Below are 27,350 nucleotides of genomic sequence, written 5' to 3' on the forward strand. Positions count from 1 at the left end.
TCATTGTAGACATCAAGTGCTGAAAGTACACCCTCAAAGGGCAGTTCATCATCTACAACATCCTTTACTTCGTTCATAGATCCTAGACTACTACAAATCTCACCTCCCAGCAGTCCAGCAGGGCCTACTTGTAGCTCTCGTGAGTATGCTTGCTCTTATCATAAAATGCATCATGCCTGGCTCTTTTGCCAAAAGCATCTGGCTTAATTCTTGGAAATGAAGACTGGAATTTTCTGGTGACTTTTTGAAACGCTAAATCCACGTTAATAGTGTTGGGTTTCATTGCACTGGCTCCTGATGAAGTGTGCATTACTCTGTTCTTGTGTGAGCCCAATGCATATTCATGAATATATCAGAAACTGTGCAGACATATGGTTCTACCTCATGCTACGTTAAGTTTTGCAGAAACTATTCCCTGGGTGTTGTTGAAACATGCAGCTCTCTGGACTTGCTTTCAAATTGCAATAAACAAGTCATGTGTGGGGTGTGACCAAACACTTACATCTTTGATGACTCTCTGTGTCTTTTCTTCCAGCATCTAGCCCCAAACCAGAGCCTATTAGAAGAGGGAATGCAAGGAAAGGCTCTGTTGTCAATGTCAACCCCACAAATATCCGGCCACAGAGTGACAGTCCAGAAATTCGCAAATACAAGAAGAAATTTAATTCAGAGATCCTGTGTGCTGCTCTGTGGGGTAAGCTTAGAAATAAAGAGGCATCTGTCTATTTAGAAAACAGGGACAGCATGTTTCTGACAGCATAGGCTATGCTGAGATTTTGCATTTGTATTGCACCTCATCGCAAAGTGACTAACCATTTACCTACAGCGGTACTTAAATGAAGCCACCTTCGAGGTGGAAGGTGACAGCCAGATGAATCTCCGTTGCAGAACATTCTGTGCAACAGGGTAGGAGGACATTTTGATGAAGGCACTAAATTAAAATCTTTCTCACTGAAAGAGCCAAGAGATCATCATTCCCTTCCAGAGCATCAGGACCTGGGTTTTTAAGGCCTTGCCAGAACGTTTCCCACACAGTAAACCGCACAATATTTTATGAATCTTCCTTAGCTGAATGAAGTGCTGAATTGACCGTGCCAAGCTTTGCCAAATTATCCTTCAGGTTCTGGGGAGTGGAAATAATGCCACACCTGAAGCTGAATGGGTTAACCCAGTGGCTCTCAAGCTTTCCAGACTACTGTACCCCTTTCAGAAGTCTGATTTGTCTTGCGTACCCCCAAGTTTCACCTCACTTAAAAACTACCTACTTTCAAAATCAGACATAAAAATACAAAAGTGTCACAGCACACTATGACTGAAAAATTGCTGACTTTCTCTTTCTTACCATATAATTATAAAAGAAATCAATTGGAATATAAATATTGTACTTACCTTTCAGTGCAGAGTACATAGAACAGTTTAAACAAGTCATTGTCTGAAATTTTAGTTTGTACTGACTTTGCTAGAGCTTTTTATGTAGCCTGTTGTAAAACTAGGCAAATATCTGAATCAGTTGATGTACCTCCTGGAAGACCCCAGGGGTATGTGTACCCCTGGTTGAGAACCACTGGGTTAAGCCATCCCCTCACATACGCTACATATTCCATAGAGCAGTGGTTCTCAAACTTTTTTTTTCGTGGATCACTTGAAAATTGCTGAGGTTCTCAGCAGACAACTTAATGCTCTTTCTAAATGTTGTTTTTAACGCTAGGTAACTATTATAAAGCGCTTTGGATAAAACCGCTATATAAAAAAACTTAACAATAATTAACTTTTGGGGTTCTACAAATAAAAGCACACAACTCATATTTTAATACCAGTAGTCTTACCTTTCTAATGTGATGGATGTGCCCTCACTCCCCTGCCACGGCAACCCCCAAGCTGGGGCTGGGAAGGAGGGGGGGTCTCTCCCTCTCTCCCCCGCCGCAGCAGCCCCCGAGCTGGGGCTGGGAAGGAGGGGGGTCTCTCCTTCTCTCCCCCACCACAGCAGCCCCCAAGATGGAGCTGGGAAGGAGGGGGGGTCTCTCCCTCTCTCACCTGCCGTGGCAGCCCCCGAGCTGGAGCTGGGCAGGAGGGGGGGGGTCTCTCCCTCTCTCCCCCGCCGCAGCAGCCACAGGCCTCTTTCTCTGGCCGCTGCAGCCCTGCACATTCTAAATTCCCCCCACACCCTCCTCTCACCCCACTGCCCCCTCCCACCTACCCTCTATTCCCTCCCCAAGGCCACCACCTCACCTTACATGTGCGTCTTCTCCAGGGTCCAGGCATCTAATTAGTGGAGCCACGCCTGCGTGACTCCACTAATCAGGTGGGTGGCCCGTCATTCTTTTGTGTGTGGCCGCCCAGGCACGCACCTTAGAGGGAACTATCCACGGGCCACCTGAATGGAGCTTGGTCCACGGACCACAGTTTGAGAACCTCTGCCATAGAGTCTTTCTATGGGAATCTTCTCTAAAAGCTAAAACAGATCAAGACATCAATTCTCTCACAGGCTGAACTCCCTCAACTCCCACAGATTTTTCAAGAGGTACTCAGCACGTTGCAGGATCAGCCACATACAGAGAGAACCCAGTGGGTATAAATCGGCATAGATTTATTGACTCCAGGGGAGCTACTCCACTTTAGCCCAGTTGTGGACAGGGCCCGCATTTTCTAGTGCCTTCGCTCTGAAATGGTTTTAAGGAGAAGAAAGAAGATGAGCTCTGTGGAGCTGACAAAATATTTATCTCCAGTCAGCTTGAGTCTCGCATGAAAAACAAAATAAATGAATGAAATAGGGGAAACGCTATCCAAAGGAAATGCGGATTTCCCATTTACAGCTTCAGTTTTGTTTAATGCATGTTTAAAGGAGGCCAAGATTTTAAATTAAGAACAGAACAGCATAGCAAAGTCTGTAATTACATGTACACTGAGGTTGAACAACGCCAGGTCCTCATCGGAGCATTGCCAGTAGAAGCGATGGTTTTGTGCAGTGTGATACCTTATGCTGTTTTATTTCCACTACAACATACTGATTAGGAACCTTACCAATCACTCCAGCCAAACTGAATCCCCATCCAGTGGGTGTCAGTTCATGTCAGCAGCCCATTGGAGCCTTCACTTCGCTGGGAATAATTAGATTTCAGATGGATTCACTCCATTAATTTGGCATTCGAAAGCGTCTTTATGAAACACGGAAAATTTCACTCCTGAACAATCCACTTCCTAGCATCATTTGTTCCTTTTCTAGTGTGCCCTGTGCTTGGGACTGTTACCCCTCATTGAATTTGAGGTTGGAGTTGGAGTTGGTTCATAGATTTTTCAGGTCAGAAGGCACCATTATATTGTCTAGTCTGACCTCCTGCATAACGCAGGAGCTTTAGTGGAGTTGGAGGTTTTGCAATATTCATAGTCTGCTTTTGGGATCACAAACCAGTTTGAGTTCACAAAGCAGTTTAAATCCACATTGACTTCAGGGGGACTACTCATGCTTAACATTACATGTGCACTTAAGTACTTAGCTGGATTGGGGTTTTATTGCATTGTGAAGTGGTGAGAATTTTGTAATTCACTTTTCACGAGGTCATCTGCATAGTGCCAGAGAAGATATCAGAGGCAGTTAAGAGAAGGAAGTCCAAAGCAGAGTCAGTTATAGATAAGCAATTAATGCTGAAATATGCTATGACTCAGTAAATAATTGACAGTGGTTTTTATGTACTAACAGGAGTAAATTTACTGGTGGGGACGGAGAATGGGTTATGGCTGCTGGACCGAAGTGGACAAGGAAGGGTTTACTCACTGATCACAAGGAGACGATTCCAGCAAATGGATGTTCTGGAAGGACTCAATGTGCTAATCACCATATCAGGTTTGTTCAGTGTCTGTATCTGACCCACTTTATAAATTATAAAGAAGAATTAGGTTATGAATTCGGTTATAGACTTTCCTCTTGTAGGACAAAGCAGGACAATTATTTTTGCTAATAGGAAAGCACTCTTTGAATCTCCAATATTTGCATCCTCCTTCCAGATTTGTCTGTGACTTGGGATATGCCATTACATGCTTAATGTGTAAAATGGTTTGTGGGATATAAAAATGTGTTGAATGCTTAAAACATCATTCCATTGCTGCTAAGGAAGTCTGTGTTTGGTTAATTGCTCGTATAACATGTGAGCATCGCTCTAAGCAGATTTCCATCGAAAACATTGTTAAATCACATCCATGTATGGCTGGCAAGAGGGCAAATGAATCATGTGGGGCCCTACTCTGCAGGTGCTGAGGGCCTCAGCTCCCATTGGCTGCCAAGGCAGCTGAGGATGCTCAGCACCTCACAGGATCAGGCCCTTGATGGGAAGATTGGAATGGCTTCTATTTATACACAGGTTGGACACAGTGCATTTGGCATAGCTGAAGCCTGTGCTTCCCAGATTCGCTCGTTCCGACTTTCCACGTGACACAGCATCCCTTTTGAGCCTGTCTCTTGAATCTAGATTGCTATTTGCCTTATATAGGTCTAAAAACAAAATTAAAAAGACTTCTTGAGATAAGGAATTATGAAATAATGCCCCACCCTCCCCCCCCGCCCCGGTCATAGAGTTCACTCACTGCTGGTGGCGCCTCCTCCTGGTGGCTCTGGGGATTAGCTCTTGCCAGGCGTTGCCCTCCTCTGTCAGTGTCTCTATCCATCATCTCTTTTAGTCTGAGGCCCCTCTTATTCCCGGAGCTGCAGCTTCCTGTTTGTGGCTTGGCCCTCCAGCCAGGTCGCTAAGTTCCTCCCCTTCCAGGGAAATGAAAGTCCTTCCAGACTGGCTGGCTGGTGTCGCCAACGCACTGCGCCACCTCCCAGTGGCTGGCAAGGGAACCCAGGCCCACCCTCTACACTGGGTTCCAGGCCAGGGATCCTATGACAAGCAGCCAAGGTTTGTACAGTCCTACCCCTTGCTGCTGTTTCCCTGGGCTTCGTCCTCCTTATCTGGCTTCCCCCTCTTTCTGGGTTTGCCAGTCCAACCTCTCTCCTCCCAGGTAGTGATTGTAAACTACTTCCTTCCAGCCCCTTGCTGCTGTCAGCTTCTGGGCTTTATACAGGCCCCTCCTGTTCCTGCCCAGCTGAGATAAATTCCAATTAGTGGCCTGCTGCCTGTCTTCTTCTTCAGGTGCAGCCTGGGCAGTTAATTGGCCTGCCGAGCCCTTTAACCTCTCCAGGGCTTGTGTAGGGTGGGCACCGCATCACACCCTCCAACGGGAATCAAAAGAAAATAGGTGCCTACAATGAAGGCTGACAATTAATTGGAACTGACGAAGCTCCCCCATCCAGAATGGCTTTTCCAGATAATATCTGTAATCCTCCCTTCAGACTGATGTCAGATGTTCTACTCTCCCACCAGGCCTGGGTCTAGGGGCAGCCATTCTGTGGGTGTAAGGGAGAACCTTTGTGTGGAGTCTGAAGACTGGGAAAAGAGAAAAAAATAAATACAGGTGTGCAAGAGCCACGATACAATCGGTGTGTCAGTGCCGTGGCAGACATCGGCACCACATGGTGTCTACTTTTCTGCACTGCTGGCCTCATGTTTCACGTGACTTCGCTGAAATGACACAAGTCTCTTTGCACTCTGGGTCATAACAATCACCGAGGCTGAATTCAAGAGATTTGTACTGCTCGAAAGTAAAATGTGATGCCTTTTTTTTTTCTGATCTATGCATGTCAGGCAAAAAGAATAAGCTGAGGGTGTATTATTTATCCTGGCTGAGAAACAAGATTCTGCGCAATGATCCAGAGGTGGAGAAGCGGCAAGGCTGGGTGTCCGTGGGAGACCTGGAAGGCTGCGTGCACTACAAAGTCGGTGAGTCTCGTTCCTAGGCAGCCCTACGCAGTCGTCCTTTCCTATCTGATCACACGTATTGGCCACATTTTCCTTCACCCTTATTGAAAAATTATACCTGGACTTGGTCATTTCTTCACAGCCGCGTGCAGTACATCACGGACGCCCCTCTCCCTTTAATTCCACATTGCTCCTCCCTTTGCAGCCGTTGCCAGCAGGGTGTACTACTCTTCGCTGCAAGGGCTGGCTGAACTGAAAGGCAGGACGCTTCTTCTGCTCAGCCGGTGCTTTCAGCATTCTGGGGTTGGCTGGCATCCTCATTGTTAGTGACATCTTTCACCTCCGTCATACCAGTCTCCTCTTCTGGCCCGGAGTACCTGCACGGTAACGGTATCAATGGGATGCCTGCAGGTAATTGATCAGGATGGGTGTCCCACAATTTGTCCCTGTCTCTATATTGTATAAGCCCTAAATATACATATCAACATTCTACTTAAGTATGCAGTAAAATGCATTTGTGACCATAGCTGAAATATCACCTGGCTCTTATTCGGCTTCTGCATAGAGCACCTTTGAAGATGAACTCCAGTATGTGTGACAGTCATTATTACTTTAGCACTTAAGATATTTCAGTGATGCATGCTGTAGCAGAACATAAAATAGATTTGACTGTATTAAAAGATGCTATATTACAGTTGTGTTTTCCCAAGCAATATAGCAAACTAATGTGTGGGTGGATGGGTGGTTGGGATGGGGAGGTCTTTGCCTTATATTCTGTTTTATTGCTTTGCTTGTACAACACAGTGCTTTAAAAATTGGCATAGTTTAGAATGAAATCAGAGACAGAAAGCTAAATAGATCTGCGTGAACCTATAGTTATTTTCTTTGTAATTATAGTGCAACTGGATTTATTTTCAACTCTAATGGCTCATTTTTAGCTTTTGTAAAGAAAAGTATTCATAAATGTAAATGTACACTTGTTTGCAGCTTCTGGGAGGATGGGCATGAGATAGAAAATAACTTAAGTAATTTGACAAAATGGTCATACAAATACTCTCGGGGAGCCAGAAGAACTCTAACTTCTAGAGAACCCCCTGCAAACCTCAGACAAAAAGCCTCCCTGCACCTTGACATTTCCAGTTTACCAAAATGTGGTCATGTCTACAGGAGTTGTGCGGATGCCCTTGGACTGTGCAGACAGCATCCCCTTTAAACTGGCTTCTCAACTTTGACCTTCAGCAAAATGCAATATATTCCTCTCTCTCCACAGTCAGATAAACAGGGATTGTCTCTGTTGCTTTGCTGCTTTGGGCAAGCAGCGGCTGCTATTTCACTGTTTGCAAATCCTTGTGTATTCTAACCTTTGTCCTTACGGGCATTTTCCTGTATAGAGCAAGAAAAGGCTGTTTTTTATTTTCTCTGCCCAGGTTGGCCTTTCTCATCAGTTTTCCATCCTCGTCCAGCCTCGCCCCTTCACCGAGCTGCCATTATGTGTTGTGCCAGTGTGAAATGGTCCCGTTTGAGCGGCATGTGCTGAGCACCCCCTTACTCCCCCAGAAATGATTCTTACCTAACTTGTGTAACACCTGCATCTCTTTTAGAGAACCTGACTGTAATTTGCCACAAGACACTGAATGTAAAACAAGGCAGAAATGTGTAGGAAAGCAATACCCTTGTGGCGTGTTCTATTTCTGAGGGAAATGCTCATGTCTGGCAGAATTAAAATAAAACAGACCAAAAAAACCTTAATTTTCAGTGCCCAGCTCTGCGTTTACTGTTCATAAACCCAACGTGAGTTTAACCAGCTCAAAGAAACTGCTCCTCTCTGAAATGCTCATTCAGCTTGCACATGGGGAGGCCACTGCCGCCCGTATGCGTGGGGATTTAATTGCCAACGTGCATGCTGAGAAGAGAATAAAGTCTTTAGCGCTCCGCGAAGGAGCTCAGCAAACCGCTGGCCCTCCTTTTGTAGCCTAGAAGATATCACAACGTGTGCTTGATAGCATCGCTAAGTAATGCCGACGGGGGTCTGTTGTTTGCTTTTTGAAAGGATTTGCTGTCAATTGTCTATGGAAAAGTTTGCTCAGCTGTTTGTCTGATGATTTCCCCAGCCTCTAGCAGCGATTTGAGGCCATCTCGCTGGATAGAAGCAATAGTGGATGATCGAGACCATTATGTCAGGCTTTTTGTTATTCGTTTGTACGGCACCGTGCATGCTGGGCCTGGGACTCCATGCACTCCTGCAACACCCACACAAAACCAGATAACTAAGAAACAGAACCAAAAGAGTATGGAAGTGGGGATGGTGTCTTATGGCCATTGCCATAAAGCCACGATAGAGCCCTTAGCCTCTCTGAGAATGGGAATAATAGACTTGCTTAGTTGATGGGGTGGTGTGCAGACTAATTCATTAATTTTTTTATACTGCTTTGAGAGCTGTACAACAAAGGTGCTCTTTAATGGCCCAGCTCAGTGCCTATTGAAGGTAATGGAATGACTCCAATAATGGGCATTGGATCAGGCCCTCTTTACAAGGTATCAGTATTATAATTGTCAAGCATTCATGCCAGAAATCTGACTGTAGAGTTTCTTGTCCAACCCAGTAACAGAAAATTATCCTCTGACCTATATACGTTGAATCTAAAAGCTTTGACGTCCCATCACCAAATACTATTAATGAACTCCTTGCAAACACTGCACAGATCTTTCTGTGCCTCAGTTTAAAATCTTTAAAATACCATCTTTGTAAAGAATTTGAGCAGTAGATAATGGTATAGGCCCAAGTTTAGACTTCAATAAAATAATTTTGCATTGCTTCCTTCCTCTCTCGGGTCTGTATAGTGACCACACAAGCCCAAATCTTGTATAAATTTATGCATGTGAGTAACTTAATCACACACAAAAGTGCTTTCAGGAACAGGGCCTTAGATCGAGTGTTTTTAGGGCACTGACCTGTCTTGATTGTATGTAAGGTGGCTAGCATACATTTGGGTGATAAATAAATAATAAATATTAATAATAACAATAAGCATTGGCTGTGTTACTGAAAGTCATTGAACTGAAGGTTTAAAGGAAAGGAGAGATTATTTACAAGTTGTTAAATATCAAGGACCAACTTCTAATACCATTACTCAGTGAACAGCCCCTTGGAAAAGGATGTGAACCAGTCACTCCTTGATCTGCACAAGCTGGCAACTGACAAGAATGACCCTCATTTGTGTGACTTCATTGAAACCCAAAATAGTCCCATTGAAATTATTGGGTGCATTTAAGGGCATCAAAATCTGAACTCGAAGTATTTTTGATTTGCATGGGCCATCTGAAACGGAAATAATTGTTCCTTTTGTATTGTAGTGAAATATGAGAGAATCAAATTTCTTGTTATTGCGTTGAAAAGCTCCGTGGAGGTGTACGCTTGGGCTCCAAAGCCCTATCACAAATTTATGGCTTTTAAGGTAAGATAGACCTCATCTCAGTTTAAAGGTATCATTAGCACCCACTGTTTTATCCCCCACCGACTGCTCCAGATTTTGTTGCTTTGTGTAACATTTATTTTTAATTTAGGAGTAAATGAGTAAACTTTTTTTATAATTTTGATCATTTTGCTCACCATGCAAATGCCAGATGTCAAATTGTCTCTTAAACATTGCAGACGTGCTTTTACTAATTGTTTGCAACATCTTGTCTAAAATATGTGTTTGGATACACAAGCAAATGAACTGCCCCAAAAGTAAGGGGGGAAAATTCCAAAGAGTTGGCTTTTCAAAAATGCTCAGCGTTGGTCTAATTCCCTATAAAAATCTATGGGAGTTAGGGCACCTAAAGGAGTTAGGAACGTTATGCAAGTCATTAGGAGTTGGATACCTCACTCCCTTAGGATTCTTTAATCCTTAAATCCCAGCCCTTGAGGTCAATAAGAAAGCTTCCATTGACTTTAGTGGGAGCAGAATATAGCCAGCACTGAGCACTTCTGGAGATGTCAGCCGAAATTAATCAAATTTAGCACAGAAATGTGACTGATGGCCATCATGCTCAGCTGTATAATTCAGCTTCTAGGTTACAAAATCAGTAAGGTACTGTCAACAAAATTTAATTTCAAATATGAGGAAAGAAACACCTAAACCTTTCCTTGAAATCAAGATAATTGTGACAGAGACTGAACAAACTTTTGGGTTTCATCCAAAATAAACAGTAGAAAGTTGACTGAAGCAGAAGTTTACTCTGAGACAGGAAATCGCAAACTAAGATCTTTGATTAACAGAGAAATGAAATAAGAATGCTGAAGTACTAGAAAAGGGTAGGTAAGGGACCAAATTTTGGTTGATTTATCCAGCAGTTCGTAGACTTAAGTGGTCTTAATCACCTGAGTTAGGTAAACAGATACTAGCTGTAAGGCCAAATTCTGCCCTTAGATATAGAATCATTGGGATTACAGTTGTAATTGAGAAGAGATTTGACCCTGTTTCTGGTGTAGGGATGTATTTTTAGTAAACTGCCTCTTTACAAGATACGTTAGAAGTAGTAATTCCTTTGTCTTCAATATCTAACTCATATATCATTGAATGTACTCATTTACAATAAACTAGAGTCAAGATATCAAGTGCTGCCTGTGAATATATTTACAGCTCCAATGTCTTTTGAGGGTTTGGTATGTTTATCCTCACACCTTCCTCGGTTATTCTTTTACACTTCTCAGTAACTTGCACCTTTGAGTTGAAAAAGAAAGATAATAAGATTCCGTCATACCACAGGAATAGGGACGCTGAAGTAAATGTGACATATAATAGCCATTCGGTTTTTGAGTTCTAGTAAATATTGAAAAAGGTTCATATTTGTAAATGTGAAAATAACAAACCCAGAAACCGACGACTCAGGTAGCAGTTACTATATTCATAATGTGTTTATAATTTTATCTGACTTTTCTCTTTCCAGTCATTCACTTCACTTCATCACAAACCACTGTCAGTTGACCTGACAGTTGAAAATGGACAAAGATTAAAAGTGATCTATGGCTCGCAAGTGGGATTTCACGCTATCGATGTGGACTCTGGGTCTGTGTATGACCTGTACTTGCCAACTCATGTAAGATATTACTTCCTAAAGCTGAAATAATTGAGTTCTTTCCTTATTTATTTCTCATGGCTATAGGTTAATGGTGACTAGATCAGTGGTTTGGATCTAGGTTATCTTCTAAGAACATGTATAATTTAGGCTAGCCGACAAAATGTTCGTGTTCAAACACTTTAGAGACACCCCTGTGCTCACAGTAGGTCTCTGTGCAGAGACAGTGGTCCACTAGTATGGATTTCTGTGCAGGATTGGGGTCTAACTACAAAATGAGCCTAAGCAAATCACCTGAACTTTGGGGAGATCTGATTCCAGATCTAAACTTTATCGTCTGTGCTCCGAACTTTTTACATGTACTCCACCCCTCACCCTGCATCTTCCAACACAGAGAAACCCACTCCTATGGCGTCTTACCTCTGGAAACCCAGCTGAAGACCAGCCCAACTCCTAGGCATCCAAACAAGCAGTGCCCACCAAACTATGCCAGTGCAGTAATTCTTGTAGTTACAGTGATGTTCATTTTGTAAACTCATTTGCATTAAAACGTAACTTATGTAGATATCTAGTTGTTGAAAACAATTATTTCTATTGATCCACTTGCTAAAGACCCATGTTATTTTTATACGTAGCATAAAGTGGTTTCTTTCATCTAAAAGCTAGTCGCTTCTTTGATTATGGCACCGTTCAAAGTTCATACTAGTTTATAAGTCTAACCAGAATTGCCTGCCCACTGCACGTGTAATTTGGTTGCTAAGCATGGCAAATGATTTCTTGTCAAAGAGATAATTAGCACAATAGATAAAAGGCAAGGGACAAGGTGAACCCTTTTAAAGGATTTAGTTTTGCAACACACTCCAGATATAATGATGTACATCAGGAAAGATATTTCCCAAGTGAACACCCTGAATATGGGGCACCTGTAGAAGAGCTGTGACTCCCTTTGTGTGCACTCTTCCACCGTAAGTCAGCGTGTGCTAAAAATACTTTTTCCCTTAGGAGTCTTGGATCAGAAGTAAATGTGCTGCTACAGTGGGCTGTATCGTTATTTTAGGGACTGTCTCATAGACGATAATTATCACAAGCTGGTTTTCAGTGTCGGCAGCCCAGACTTACTTTAATCTAACAGACTGAGTTGAGACACGCTTGCTTTCTGTACCCTCTTTCCCCTGTTCCCTCTCTCTCTCTTTCTCTTTCGTCTGCTTCAATTGCTCATGAGAATACCAAGGCAACGCATTAAAATTGCTCTGCGACTCTGGATACCTGTTTTGGTGTTACGGATAGTAGTTGCGGAAGCACGGACTCAAGTGGTTGGCCTGAGTGTATTCAGTTCGGCAAGTACAGCTTCTGGGCTTCTTTTCTGTTTATTGTGCCATTACCATGTGCATAAATGTATTGGGCTGAAAAAGAAAAGATATGTGTGTTATTGGCTTGTGAAAAATGACCCTCCACTTGTCTGTCTCTTCCTGTGGAAATGCTGATTGCAAGGATATTTCATTGTTTACGTAAAGTGAAAAGATCCTGTTAGTGTTTTAGAAATGCTTAGTTATTGTTTTGTTTTTTGTCTGAAAGTACTTTCCATAAAAACCCACCTCCATAGTTATATGCTTCTTATAAATCCTTTCTCACTTGGGAAGTGTGTTGTCTGGTGTGAGAGAGATTCTGGGTCCTGTTCTGCTGTTGGACTATTTTATTGCGTGCAATGCATCGTTCCTGTGGCATGGGTGTAAAATGTAAACCCAATAGTGTTTAAAGTAGCACTTTCTTTGTTTAAGGACACTGTATGCGAAGCAGGGAAAGACCTTGCAGAGATGTTCACATTTAGAAAGCTCAGGTGATTCTTTCAAACTACCGTAAATATTGTCATCAGAAGTGCTAATGAATCATTGTTTTAGCTCATGAGTTATGCTCGGTCTGTAGCACAGAAAATGGAAGCGTTGGGTTCCTAGAATAGGGAAGTTGAGTAAGTTGTCTTCCATCCTCTTCTAAAATCATCTTTGCTCCTTCTGTCGCTTTATATACCAGCATTTCGTGAACAAGCCAATAAATCTCATTGTATCTCAGATGCTCCTTGGCTTCTTTATACCAAGTAATACTTGTAAATATAAAGTGAAAAATTGAACAGTGACTTCTATACAAACCTAGTATAATAATATCTAAAGGGGGAAATATAATATCCCTTTTCAGCTAGCAAAATATATAGCCCATCATAAACCAGGTATTTACTTTCTGTGAGCGATGAGTAGGTGGTTTTTTTTTGCTCTGCCAAGCTATTTAGATTGATATAGTCACTAAAATTGCAGTCCATTTTCTGATATAAATCTTAATAAAATACAATTTCAGATCCAGGGGACTATTCACCCACATGCCATTATTATCCTCCCTAATACCAATGGAACAGAACTTCTACTCACCTATGAAGATGAAGGAGTCTACCTTGATATATATGGGCACTTCACAAAGGAAACTGTTTTACAGTGGGGAGAAATGCCAGCATCTGTAGGTAAGTATGAAAAACAGCACTGTGTTGAATGTAAGATTCTGTTGTATGAAGTCTGAGTTTGTTATTAGGTTTGTGTCCACCTGAAAGGGCTTGTGTGGCACATTAAGCCATTTCTGGTTAAAACAGATTTCTAATGAGCAGATACATGTATGTGCATTTCTGTACATTCTTGAGCCAATCAATGATTATAAAAGGGTCTCTGCATTTGTTTGTATTCATTTCATGGTGTTTATGCCACAAAGGGTTTACTGCAGAGTCACAGTTCATATAATAGGATGCAGGCCTTCCAGTAGGTATATTCTTGTGTCTGGTAATCATTTTAGTGGGTTACAAAGGAATGAAAAAGTGCGGCTGTTTCCGACTTTGAATCTTTCATATCCACAGTATTTTGTATAGAAATTAATAATATGTAGAAAGTACAGTAATTTAATGGGTCTATAAACATAACATCCTATCAAATTGTCCTTTATTTTTATCATCATCCATTCAGAGTACAACAGATTAGATATAGCGTTAGATGGGTTGTCAGGCTATCCATGTTTTTCATCCGGCCTCACAAATGCTAAAAAGGGGGGTCTGATTATTTTTCATCAGGATGTTTTTTTTCTCTTAGGCTTCCAATTGTTAACGTTGTAACTAAGAACAAAGGAAACCCACCTCTAGCAGGTTTTTGCGTTTGTAAATTTCACCTGATTGGCTTTTTATTTCTGTGAATTCTTATCTTTCTTCATCTTTTTTTTTTAAGTCACAAGCAAATCATAGCAAAATTGACCTAATTCGTTTCTCAATACTGGTGTAAATCTGGAGTTACTCCATGAAACTGGTAGAATTACATCAGAGGCCCATCTTTTTTAGAGGGCTTCCAGCCACCCTTGAGAGCGTGAGACCCACCTCTGTCTTGAACTCAGATGTCTACATGGTACCATATTCATTGTGCTGCTCTGAGTAGCAAAACCACTTTAGGAATCATTTTAGGAATAAGTTCACTTTTGTACATATTAAAGGCAGGTCTACACTAAAAGTTGGGTCAACCCAGCTACATGGCTCCAGGGGTGTGAAAAATCCACTTAGTTAAGCCAACCTGACCCTGGTGTAGACAGTGCTAGGTGGATGGAAGACTTCTTCTGTCGACCTGGCTACCACCTCTCGGCGAGAAGGATTAACTACAGTGACCGGAGAACCTTTCGCTCTAGTAAGTGTCTACACTGCAGCTGCAGCATTTCTAGTGAAGGCATAGCTTCAGGCTTGGTCTACATTTATATCTGCATAGCCATGTCGGTCAGGGGTGTGAAAAAAACCACATGCCTGACCAACATAGCTAGTCCAACAACCCCCATAACCACCACCACCCCCAGCCTAGACACAGCTATAGCAACAGACTAGAAACTGTACATTCCTTCTCCTCTGGCAAATAGTATCCTCTTCACTTTTCAACCCAAATATTAAGCTGTAGGGTAAAATTACAACACGTCAAGTACGTCCGCCTCAATGCTGTATTAATGTTTAACGCCGTAGGATACACTGAGCCTCTACAGCCCACATTCTAACGTTAGTGTGAAACAATCACTGGTAAGAGAACCATTACCCAGTATGGTTAAGAAAAGAAAAGTTCTGTCTGTGAGTATTGAATCTAATTGGAAGCTGGATTGCAAAATGGAGACCGCAGCCTGCAGGAGATGTGATGCTTTGGAAAGTACATTCCTTTTGCCTAAATAGGAACTGCATGCTCTCAAGAAGGGCATAACATTACAGTTTAAAAAGCAATCTTAATGTTTCCTCCAAAGTAACATTGGTGCATATATGATCAGCTTAAATATTTAAGCTCTCTTCTCTTCTTCCTATAAATGCACTCCATTGGTTTGCACTCATTTTTCCCCCTTTGGGAAGCAACAAAATTTTAAAACTGGCTTCATTTGCCATCCTGTGGTGTCAGACATTTTCCTGGATCTTGTCTCTAACGATTTTTAAAGCATGGATGAACTTGTAGCTATTATGAGATTGTCTGATTGTATTATTTGAATGTGCAGTAAGTGCCAACAGTGTTTGGCTCTGTACAAGACATAGTCCTTGTCCCAAGGTGTTTCCTTTTAGAAGATGAACAAAGACCAGACAAAATTACAGAGGGAGCCCCAGAGGCAGATATACAAGGTGATATATAAGGAACTAAGTGTTTTGTTACCTTTAGCTTCAGAAAACTGGTTGCTGTAAGGTTTGCATATATGCCAACTGTTACGATATGCTCTGAAATGCGGAGTTTGTGATTTTGGGCATCAGTAGTCGTCTACAAGAATATTCCTGTTTAATCCAGAGTCAGCTGGAGATTTTCAAAGGCACAAAGAACAGTCAGTGGTAGCTCTGTGCCTAAATACCCATTGTGCCTTTGCAAATCCCCCTCCCTCATTGCTTAAAGCGCTGAGATAGCAAACCCACAGAAACGTGTTGGTGGCTTGTAAAGATCTACTGTGTACTGGGCATACATGGGGACTGCGCTACTTTGTCACAGGTTGGGATTTCAAGGCAGATCCCCCAAGGGTGTGAACTGAAGTCAGCGGAGCTAAACAGATTTACACCAGCTTCGTGGTAGTGAAATTGCCCTTGGCAGCTGACATTTCTTCAGGATGCTGTGCTGTGCACTAGAGCAGGGGTGCGCTGTCTTTTTCTTCAGGTGGATAGCATCGTGAGAGAAAGATTGCCCGGTGGCTATTCCCCTTCCTATTCAGGATCGCACAACCACCTCCCCTCCCCTTCACAATCACACAGCATCCTTTGGGTGTCCACAGGAACCGCTTACATGCAAAAAGTGACAGCAGGAAAGTATCTGAATGGATTTTTAACTTCTTTTAATGGAGTTTAACAGCCAGGAACAGCAAGGAGAACACAGCTCTGGGGGACTAACCAGCTCTCCACAGACCACCACCAAGGGCTATGCAGACAAACAGGGCTGTTTATCCTTGGAAGGAAGGCACTCTTTCTCTCTTCCCCTTCCGCTGGCCAGGGCTCAGCCACTGGCCTCCAAACAGTTCTTCCAGTCAACCTTAGGCCACCACACTTCCAATATTACTACTACGCCACTGTCTGCAGCGCTCTTGACTATCCCAGCCCAGGGCTTCTTGGAGCAGATATTGTCAATCGTAACAAGTTTGACAGGGGTCTTGTCACGTGGCACCAGATGTTCCACTTATGATTGGAGTCAGAGTTCATTTAAAGGCAAACTGACCCAAGCCTTGACTTCCAGCTCAAACCAAATCCTAAACTTCGGGGGCTTCGAAGAGCCCCATTTAGTATTTTATTTTAAGCGTGCATTTCCCACCAGTGCTCACTCATACTCTTGCTCCTCTGAAATTCTTGCCTCAGGCCAAAAGCATTGAAAAATTACGAGCGAAGCTCAGGTCACCACATTTCTTGCTTGGCTAAACCTAAGAAGAACTTGCAAGTTTCACTAGAGATCCTGTTCCCTTGAAACTTCCACGCTTAACCACGTTTTGACAACAATCTGTATGAACTGTACTGATGATTTTCCTATTATGAATTTTGACCTTGTTTTTTCAGAGGTGAAAGGCTTGTGTGTTAACTCAGGGTTCTAGCTAGCTGCCACTTGCTTGATTCTTAATATATGGTCTCATTCTTTAACAAAATTATTTTGGATAGTAAACTTCCCTGGTCTATTAGAATATCTTAAGTGATTGAGAGAGGTGGCAAATGCTTGCAATATAATTGACGGCTCTAGGGCAGGAAAACTAAAAATAGCAGCCTCTTGTAGTCTTTAGGGTGGGACCTGTGTGGCCAGTCCATTAATCAGAAATTGGAATGAGGACACTGAAATCCAGTGGGAAATTAAAATTGTAGAGCTACTCTATCTATATTTAATTGGTGAGATATTTCAGATATGTAGGGCTACACACAAATAGAGAGAGCATGTTTTCTTTATATAACACAAGATTTTTAAAAAGGTATAGGAAACATCCAGTTAATAAGATGCGGGGGGTACTTTTGTCCTCTCATATTAGTAAAAATTATTAAAAGCATGATTTTGGGAGTGGTTTGGATGTCCTTTACTGGGAAGCAGAAAGGATGTTGAGGCAGAGAAATGAAGCACTCTAGCCAAAGTATCTTATAATGACTTTGCTATGTCAACACACTTTATTGGTTCATGAAATAATTGCAGCCCAGTTCATGCTAAGAAATAGTCTGCTCATATCAGAGTGATTCTTATTGTCCTTAAGAAAACTATGGCTTGGACCTCATTTACAGCTGTTCCTGTACCCTTGGTGCAACCACAAAATTCCCTGGGTTTTATTTATATACACTCAACTATTGATTGAGGAATGAGCAGCTACTATAAGCCTAGAAGCTTGGAACATAGATACATAGATATTTACGTGTTTTTAAAAGTCTTATTTAAAACACACTAAGTTGTGTGTAACTTTGTTTTGGTAGGGACACGCTGCATGTCAGAGCATGCGCACCTTAACCTGTGCAGTGCAACCCAACCAGGACAAGAGCACGCTCTCATGAACAATGGGGGACAGATGGGAGTTTGTGGTGAAGCTACAAAAGCTTTTTCTCTAGATAATTTCACAGCACCAGCATTCTAGTCTAATGAAAGAACATTTCATCGTTAGGAAGAAGAGCCTGTTCTGCATGTTGGATATCTAGAGCATAAATAATGTGTTTTCACCTTGGAAATGCCTATGTACAGTAACTTCATGGCTTTCCTTGAAACGGCCGAATTTGAACTCCCATTGGAGTGAACTCCTTGAGCTCTGTGCTAACTTCTACGCCATTTGCCAGGTGTTAAGGGAATATTATGGCAGGCTTCCACTGTGCTGTACAAATGACCCTTCTTTGAGTATATGCTGCATTTCCAAAAGGAAATAATGGGCTCACAGGGAAACAGGCAGTAACCAGAAAACTGCTCAGCTGTGATTTAGTAACAGGATTATACTGTCTTTCCTCTGAGGCAGAGGCAGAACTTGTCACCCTTCTTTGCAATGGGTTTAGCTTTTTAATTTATGTACTTCTAAATGTTGTCGTCAGATACATGCATGCCATTACCCTTGTATCCGAAGACAGAATTTGGGACACAGTAATAAATTGGTGGCTGATAAATGGATGACATGTGAGTCTAAAACATATCCAACTGTATCATTTGTAGCCTTTTAAATGTGAAAGGCAGTGTCCTATGCCCCAGTAGGGTAAATTCTTTCCCATCCGAAATGCAGAGTCCTAGAAATATGTCTGCTTAAGGAAACCTTGGCGGTCCAGCGATTAACTTAGAAGACACAATCAAAATGTAAACTCACTTCTCTTCAAGGCTAACTCCGTTTATGCATGTTTGTGTGTATGTAAATAGACATGGAAGAATTAGATTTTTGTCTGTAAATGTTGGTGAACATCGATTTCACCATCACAAACTGACCCAAAAAAATAGTCCCACTGGTGATCATTGAAATGTCCAGATAGGCAAAGTAAGAAAAATGCTGCCTGACAACGTATTAGAGTTTGATTAAGGAAATTTACTTTGACATGTGATGGTGACAATTTATGTTTTAACTACTGTAAAGCTTTAACTTTTGAATCTCAACGGCTGCTGTCCTTAAATAATTCTTGTCTAACCCTCCCATAATTTCCACAGCTGTGAACACTTAAATCGACAAAAACTGAAAAAATGGCTTAAAATAAACATCAATATTATCCATCAAAAAAAATTTTTAAGAAAAGTCAAATTCTGCCAAGCTTCTATATAAAGAACACCAGATCCAGTATCCCCAGTGGGTCTACCTGAGCAAGTAAAGGTTTTGCAGGATCGAGTCATGAGGCAACATATTTTAGTTAGTGTTTGTCTTAAACAATGTGAGCAAAGCCCCGAGGGACGGATTGGACATGTCACCAAAATCCCAAGAGAACAACACAGCCATTCTTGAGGGAGTTAGGTATATTGTATCAGTCTTTTGTATGTTAGTGTGCTGAGCATGATAAAATAGGCCAGCAAAACACAAATTAGAGACCTTTCTACAGTGTGATTGTGTCTGTAGTCTTTAAACAATGAAGTACAGTAGCAAACCAGGGTACTCTGATATAGCTGCAGTTTTAAAAAAATTCTTTTAAAAATGTAACATTTATGTTGTGACTGTCCTATAAGCATGTACAGTAACACCACACGATAGCATCTCACACAGTGAGAGAAGACCATGTAAGATACCTCCGTATTTTAAATTCATTTAGAAAAAGACTTTCTGAGTAACTAAAACCACAGAGCTGGATTGTCCTCCCAGCAAGATGTGTGTGTGGAGGGAACCCTTGGTGAGTTGAGCACCCCACTTCCAAATGGAATGAGGATGCCCCTTCCATTCCACTCCCCGACCGGGCAATGTCCCTGTCCACGTAGCCCAGAATTCACAGAGAGAGGGACCGTGTTCAGAGTAGCAAAGCCAGGGGCATGCAAATCATCCCCTGCTGGCACCATGGAAATTAATCTCTGAAGGTAATACATGCTGAGGCTATATTATGTTTCCACAAACTCCAGCTAGGGTCTTGGGGGTAATCATTGTCGGAAGTAGGCACTGTTACTGGGGGGGGTGGGGACCAGAGCCTATGCAGAGGCACTAGTGTCCTATGAATCTCTTGGAATTTGCCACATTTGGGGTGAAACCTGTGGCATTTTCCATGGGGGCAAACCTCACGCCCTTCACAGGTGATGAGATCTGGCAAGGGGTTCCTCGCAGAGATTTCCTCCCAGCTAGCCTGTTCCCCATGGCTTTCCCACGGTAGGGGTTGATCAGAGCCAATATACTGCAGCGGGCATTGTAACAGTTCAGTATCTTTCCAGTTTATTTCTGGTCCTGCCCTCCATAATTCATTTAAGGATACGTGGAAGGGAAGTTCCATAGTGCATGAAAGTTTGAGCATCCTGTGGGTTGTGAAGGTCACTCTATCAAGAGTAAAAAGAAAAGGAGTACTTGTGGCACCTTAGAGACTAACCAATTTATTTGAGCATAAGCTGTAGCTCACGAAAGCTTATGCTCAAATAAATTGGTTAGTCTCTAAGGTGCCACAAGTACTCCTTTTCTTTTTGCGAATACAGACTAACACGGCTGTTACTCTGAAATCTATCAAGAGTAGAATTTAATTCTAATATACTAGAGTAGGTCCTTAAGTATTGATTTGTGTCTCACCAGCATGTTAATTACCTGGTGCTTTTCATTCATGATAAGATATTAGAGTCCTGTTATCTAAAAAGTCCAGGACCTGTTGTTGAATGCATAAGGGAGCCAACTTCCAATCTACCTTACTCCACTCGCAGCCCCCTTTCTGATGGTACTTTAAAATGAACCAGTGAAATCCATGGAACATCGGACCTATCTGGTGCTTCAATCAGCGAAAGGGATGAATGCTTGCCAGCCAGATGTTGAGTGCAGGGCAGCATTCACCTTCTTGGCCCGCAATGCGGTGACGTGGCCAGGTAAAAGAGGGTGTGACAGAGTATCACTAGCCCCCAGTCAGTTATCGATGACTGTTGGAAATGTACAGCTGGTGTCAACTGTCCCCTCTGGCTTGGTGCTACACAGATCATTTCCAGTTGCAAGCTGAGTTAAAGTTTTTCCTTTGTGCTGTGAGTTTTTAACTTTTCCACCAAATCTCAGTTGAAACATGAAGGGCCTGGTGAAATGCTTCATACTGAAATATGCTACTTGGCTTCACACCTACCTTTTATCCCCAATGTCAATAGATACAACAAAGATTTAGGGTGAAACCCAGGTCATATTGAAGTCAGTAGGGGTTAGATCCTCAAATGGAAATTAGGTGCCTACATGTCTTTCAGGATCTGGGTCTAGGGGGGTTGCCATTTACTTCAATGGGGCCAAATTCAACAAAATCCTCCGTAGCAACACTTATTTATTTTACATATATTGCCTAATTATAGGGTGACCAGATGTCCCGATTTTATAGGGACAGTCCCGATGTTTGGGTCTTTTTCTTATATAGGCTCCTATTACCCTCCCACCCCCTGTCCAGATTTTTCACATTTGCTGTCTGGTCACCCTACCCAATTACCATGGCACAAGTGGTAATCTAAGATTACCTACTTAGATTATAGTAATCTAAGTGCCATGTAATATGTGTATATAACAGAATTTTTAAAATCACGCCGTACAAGTATTACTGCCCCATCTTTCCAAAAAAATACCCTGTTCACGTGTTTAACATACTTGTAGAAGTCCAAAACTGCTCTGACTTTTTTTTAATGAAGTTTAGTTACAACTAAGATCTTTTCTGTAATGGAAGTAATTAGAATGAATGACCACTATATTCAGAGGCAGATTCTGATCTCATTCACAGCAGTGTATATTCAGAGAAACTCCAGTAGTGGTGGGGGGTCAGTGGAGTTACTTCAGATGTGTGTCGATGTAGCTGAAGTCAGAATCTGGTGCTCAACTGTAAAGTGGCTGTTCCATACATAGTTACTTTCCATAGCCTTCTAGCATGTATTTTGAATATCCCTAGTACACATTAGGCTGAAGTGCTGTTTAACCAGAGGAGAGGCTCTAATCTTTTGTGTGAACTCAAGTGGGGGGGGGGGGGGAATAACTATTAAAAACCTACAGGTATATTATTGAGTGCAGAGTGAATTTCTTGCCTTGTCATTCCACAACACTCTGCTCTTTTTTTCAAAGTGTAGCAGCAATAAAGGGCAGTGGAATGGCAGGAGTGGGGCCAGAACTGTGTAACCACGCTGACCAACTAAAGACAGAGGGCAAAGCAGGTGCAAATTCTGCTGAAGCTCAAAGGTTGTAGAGCAGCCACAGAGCAGCTGTACAGGCTGCTGTTTCTTGCCCTGCTGTTGTGTTCAGTGGAAGACTCTATATGGCCAACAATTGCCCTGCACAGGTCACTGTGGCAAAGCCTGATTATTCAGGCTTTGCACCCGAGGCCAGGATTTAATACTTTGAATGGTATTTGTTGTACAGTATTTCAGTGTACGGTTTGTTTGGGTGTACAGGATTTCCTTCTCTGAACAGATACAATCTAAATGGATTCCACTGGATATTTAAATATTGCGTGTGTCTGGATTTGGTTCAGTTATACAATCTTTATGTTATCGGGGGGGGGGACACGGAGCTGCCAACTTACTGCTAACAGATGAACATTTCAGGCTCCCTTGTGTTTTTCTAATGATCAAATCTGACTTTTTTGTTTAGCTTATCTGCAGTCTAACCAGGTCATGGGTTGGGGAGAGAAGGCTATCGAACTGCGTTCCGTGGAAACAGGAAATTTGGAAGGTGTATTTATGCACAAGAAAGCACAGAAGCTAAAATTTCTATGTGAAAGAAATGACAAGGTACCCACATGACTCAATTATAGTGATTTAACAAATATGGTTTTACAGTTGAATACGAAAAAAGTTGAGGCCATTTAATTCTTATTTAGCGTTTTATTATAGTGCATAGTACTTACCGCTCAATTAAAAGCAGACTTTGGCACTGATCCCACAAACTACGCTTTGTGGGAGGAATCCTGCACCTTCGCAGAGCCCCACTGAAGACAGCCAGATCCTAGCCACCTCTTCCACCTGCTTTGTGCTGCAGACGGAAAATCAGTTTAACCAACCTGTTGGCGAATCCCCAAGTGGTCTGGCTTCAGCATAGAGAATATGTTGGGGATGTGGCTAGCATGCATCTGCACTCCAGTAATCTCTGGCTACAAAAGTCTCTTAAGAACTGTTGCAACCAGGTATGATTTAGAGCAGCCTTGAGCAAAGTATCACACACCAATATTTGAGATGCCACCAGTATGAGTGCATTTTGTCACATATGTATGGTAATGATTTGTAAATATTCACTGTAGCTTGTTCTAGTCCATTGGTGTATTTAGAATACTGTAACCACAAACTGTTTAGTTTACCTAATTGTTTGAAACTAGGCTCTGATTTCTTTTCTGGTAGAAAATGTATACACTATAACTTATTGCCAGAATGTATACTTGCAAGCATTAACACTTCATTTTTCTAAGCAAATGTTACCAATGGGATTAAAATTGAATTGTGATTTATATGTCATAGTGTTCTGGATTGTATTTCTCTCTGCTTTCAAATATGTTTAAAATATTCTCATACATGTAAACTGACAGCGGTCTATTCTTTGTCCTTTTCAAGGTATTCTTTGCATCTGTACAATCTGGAGGCAGCAGTCAAATTTACTTTATGACACTTGGACAAAACGTCCTATTCAACTGGTAAATCCCATCAGACTGAAGGATGTTTTGAAGGTTCCCAGTAGATACAAGCAGTGTAAAATGCTGGAAGGTTATACACTTAAATTTGCACTTTTTACCTACAAGAAACTGGTCATTATTAACTTATCAAAATTCATATTCCTCAAGTTGTGGAAGAATTCCATTCTCTTGTCAAACTATTGCAAATATGTTTAGTTCTCTCTTTTAAAAATATGGTGCAAACCAAGACTGAATGCACAATGTAGCAAAGAGCAACTGTCATGGAAAATGTAGCCAATATAGCAGGTTGCTTGTACTCTGAAAAGCGTACAATTTCTTTTGCACAAATATTGTAATTTTATTATTTTGAACTTGAGTCTTTCTCTGTGGACAGCAATATCTATATGTAGATTTATAGTATAAAGTACACACATATGTTATGAGCTGGAATTCCTCTGATTTTGAATTACTTTTGCTTGTTTCACTTTTTTCTTTTAACAGTTTCACCCAAAGGCAATTGTCCAAGTCTGAAACAGTAACTATTCACAAGGAGTTAATGCAGACTTGGACAGTTAGGGATGGATTTGCCTTGAGAAGCATGGGTGTGCATCACTGTAGAGCTTGTAGAGTCAGCTACTGTATACATAGGCACCTGTACAGTAACGGAGTTTACAAAACGCATAAGGCTGATTCCTTGTATGCCTCTGGACAAGATTGAGCCCTTAGACACAGTTACTGTAGAATGTATTTGTAAAAATATTTTAAATAGCAATTTGTTCGAACATATATACACGAAGCATGATGGGCCTGATCATGTAGGTTTTACTCATACAAGTAGCCCTTACTCATGTAAGTTGATTTCAATGAGACTATCCATGTATATAAATAAGGGTGTAGGATCAGGGACTCTGTCTTTGCATGATTCCTCATTCCTGCTGATTCAACAACAGGCTTACATTTGTTGGCTTGTAAATACGCTCTTTCCAAAATGGATGGCATGGTTAACAAAAGTATTCTTAATACAGCTATAAAAATATCCAGAGAACCAATTAATTATAAAAGACTGAATTTCAGGCCCTCTTTCTATTCTAGTTACTTCAAAATAAATCTGCACCCCCTAGTGGCATTAATTTCTATCATAAAACACTGTTCTCAGGGGCTTAATATCAGAGACATGCTAGGGTTAAACGTTAAGGTTTAAATGTACAATCATTACTTAGCTAATGTTTGTGCAGTGCTTTGAAAATGTCAAGGGCTATATAAATGTAAAGTGCTAAGTATGGCTATATATAATAATAAACTCAATACACAAGATCTCAGTCTAGACCAAACTGTATGGAAAAAGAAAAAGGAAATCATTAGCTACAGTATTTAAAAACTATTACCATTTTTAACTTGAAATGTGTGAGACTGGAAGGGGAAGTGGTATTGCAATATCTGATCTTCTACCTCTACTATGATTGAAAATTGACCAAATGAAAGTTGTTAGCAACCGACGGCTCTTCCGCACCCTATGTGCAATGAGGTTAGTGGTCCCGGTGACAGGTGTTCACGTAGCAAAACCACCACCATAATATGCACCTTGTTATGTACTCTCAGCAGAGAACTAGATGGGCCTGGATGCTGATCAGCACTCTCACCCACTGCTGGTGATCCCTCGAAGGCTGAGGCATGCAGGCAGGATAGTGCTCATGGTGTGTGCGCACTTCCGCTGTCCATGTTCTTTGGCTAACTGGAGGACGGCAGTCTCCATGGCTGTCAATCCAGCTCATTTCGTAAGGATTAGTTCCGCTCAGACTGTATAGTGGAGTTTTAAACATTAAATATTCACATCTCAAATAGGTAGGTATTGATTTACAAGAGTTCAAAACCAAGGCCATGTCAAAGTTGGGAGGGCATCTGCACACCCAAATGGCCAATTGTGCGCCCAAATTTAGGCTCTGATCCACAGTGAGTTGGGACGGCTGTGCCCAGGCACAGCTGCATTTAAATCAAGGGGTCTCTGTGTGGGCACAGCACTCCACCCGTCTGCTGTCAATTGCAGGATTGAGGCCATAATAATTGCATGAGCAAAATAGCAACAACAACAAAAATGACATGTGGTCCTGGGCTTCTATGCCACTGAACATTGGACTCCGTTTACTCAGCTTTCAAAAAAAGAAAAGAAACAAAAAAAGAAAAAGCTGCAAGTTAAAATAAATATATATATATACAGGCTAATAGACCAGCAATAAGTCAAAAATATCATTTACTTTTCATGTCTTTTAAAAAGCTGAAATACTGTGAAGAGAGGACATCTTTCATCATGTATCCCATGGGTGTGCAAAACCTGTTATTAAAATGCTCTTGCTCTAGCACGAATCTGTGATCCCGGCTGCCCTGTATACTTCAAAATGTGTGCTTATCATATCAGCCTCTGCATTACATGAGGCATGTGATTTCTGAACATCTTGGTGCCAAGTGTTAGGAGGCAGGTTTTCCTGACACCAGGCACTAATTCAAAAGAGTTTAGCACATAACACTGGGAGCTTGGAACAGCCCATACTATGAGATTAAAGAAGCAAATGTGATTAAACTTTTTTCGCATGTATTGTAACAGAAAAATGTGATAGTGAGTTGACCTACTGTAAACCTGTTTAGAGCCATACAAAAAGAAAAAAAAGCTGATCTTTTGAGAGCGAGAGAGCCCATAGCTGTATTAAGTGTTTAATCTCACATTTTGTCTCCACTCCCTTAGTTCAAATTCTTCTATATGTGGTGGAAGACATTAACAGCCAGGTTCTCCTCTCTAAGTTGCACCCATGTCAATATGGAGAAAATCTGGCCCAAAGAGAGAAACATTTTTAAGGGATTTAGAAGTGGAATTCCAATTAATAATGAGAGCTAGGCGTAGCATGGAGAAAATGTAGGTGTAAGAGGTCAATCAAGACCAAAGAAAAGATTAGAGTGGCTGAAGAGGACAGAGAGTGAAGATGTCCAGAGCCTTAGTTGAAGAATGAAGAAGGGAAAGTAGCTGAAGAAAGTGAATAGAAGTAGCTGAAGAGAGGAAATAGAAGATGTCCAGAAAAGTGGCTAAAATATGAAGGTTTGGAGAGGTTTGAGTTAGTTAAGGAGAGGAGAGTAGAGTGTCTAATGATCAAGAGATATCCACAGTGGTTGGAAGGGTTTATTTGGAGGGAGATACTGAAAAACTGCTGAAGCTCAAAGCAAATAAGATTTAGGAGATTGGAGAGAAAAGTTTGAGACCCAAAGTAATTTTTAATGCCATGAATTTAACTATGCAGAATAAATCTAATTGTCAGACTCACTTTGTTCGGAGTTCTGTTTTTTCTCCAACTTCATTTAGTCATTTGCTTAATTTTATTAATTATATTCTTAAAAGCAAGGAAGTGAGCTGTTAGATTGTTTCTTTTGTGTAATCATTTTGTTATGAATAAAATACTGTAGGAGGAGATAGCCAACACATTAAGCTGTGCAATCTAGTTATGCCATCAGTTTTCTTATGACACATAGGGTTGCCAATATTCATATTTGCATACAGGAGTCTGAGCTAATATGCCATCAAGGCACTATTTTATGTGACTATAGTGTATACATTTTAGACATTTTAAACCATATTCTTCAATTTATACCCTGACTCATGACTTTAAAAACTGGGAACAACCAAGCTGACTATGTACTGTACATTGGGTATGTGGGTTTTTTCTTTTCATTGTTATCTTATGTTCAAATTGTACATTTGAAAAAGCAATAATAAAACAGTACACAGAAAAACAAAA

At 41.4% G+C, this 27,350-nt stretch overlaps 1 protein-coding gene across 2 annotated transcripts in view; it reads left to right on the top strand.

The window, feature by feature from the left end:
- The window catches only part of NRK (Nik related kinase), a 122,965-nt gene extending 95,615 nt beyond the window's left edge, over positions 1–27,350 (top strand). For both annotated transcript variants that reach the window (XM_037908382.2, XM_037908383.2), the window contains 9 exons: positions 10–139; positions 536–694; positions 3,698–3,841; positions 5,679–5,813; positions 9,147–9,247; positions 10,725–10,874; positions 13,200–13,359; positions 22,560–22,699; positions 23,513–27,350. In XM_037908382.2, the coding sequence (XP_037764310.1) occupies positions 10–139; positions 536–694; positions 3,698–3,841; positions 5,679–5,813; positions 9,147–9,247; positions 10,725–10,874; positions 13,200–13,359; positions 22,560–22,699; positions 23,513–23,596 (1,203 nt within the window). In that variant the 3' untranslated portion in view covers positions 23,597–27,350. The remainder of the gene's footprint in view (positions 1–9; positions 140–535; positions 695–3,697; positions 3,842–5,678; positions 5,814–9,146; positions 9,248–10,724; positions 10,875–13,199; positions 13,360–22,559; positions 22,700–23,512) is intronic.

The sequence above is a fragment of the Chelonia mydas genome, chromosome 9 (assembly GCF_015237465.2).
Source record: "Chelonia mydas isolate rCheMyd1 chromosome 9, rCheMyd1.pri.v2, whole genome shotgun sequence".
Lineage (NCBI taxonomy): Eukaryota > Metazoa > Chordata > Testudines > Cheloniidae > Chelonia > Chelonia mydas.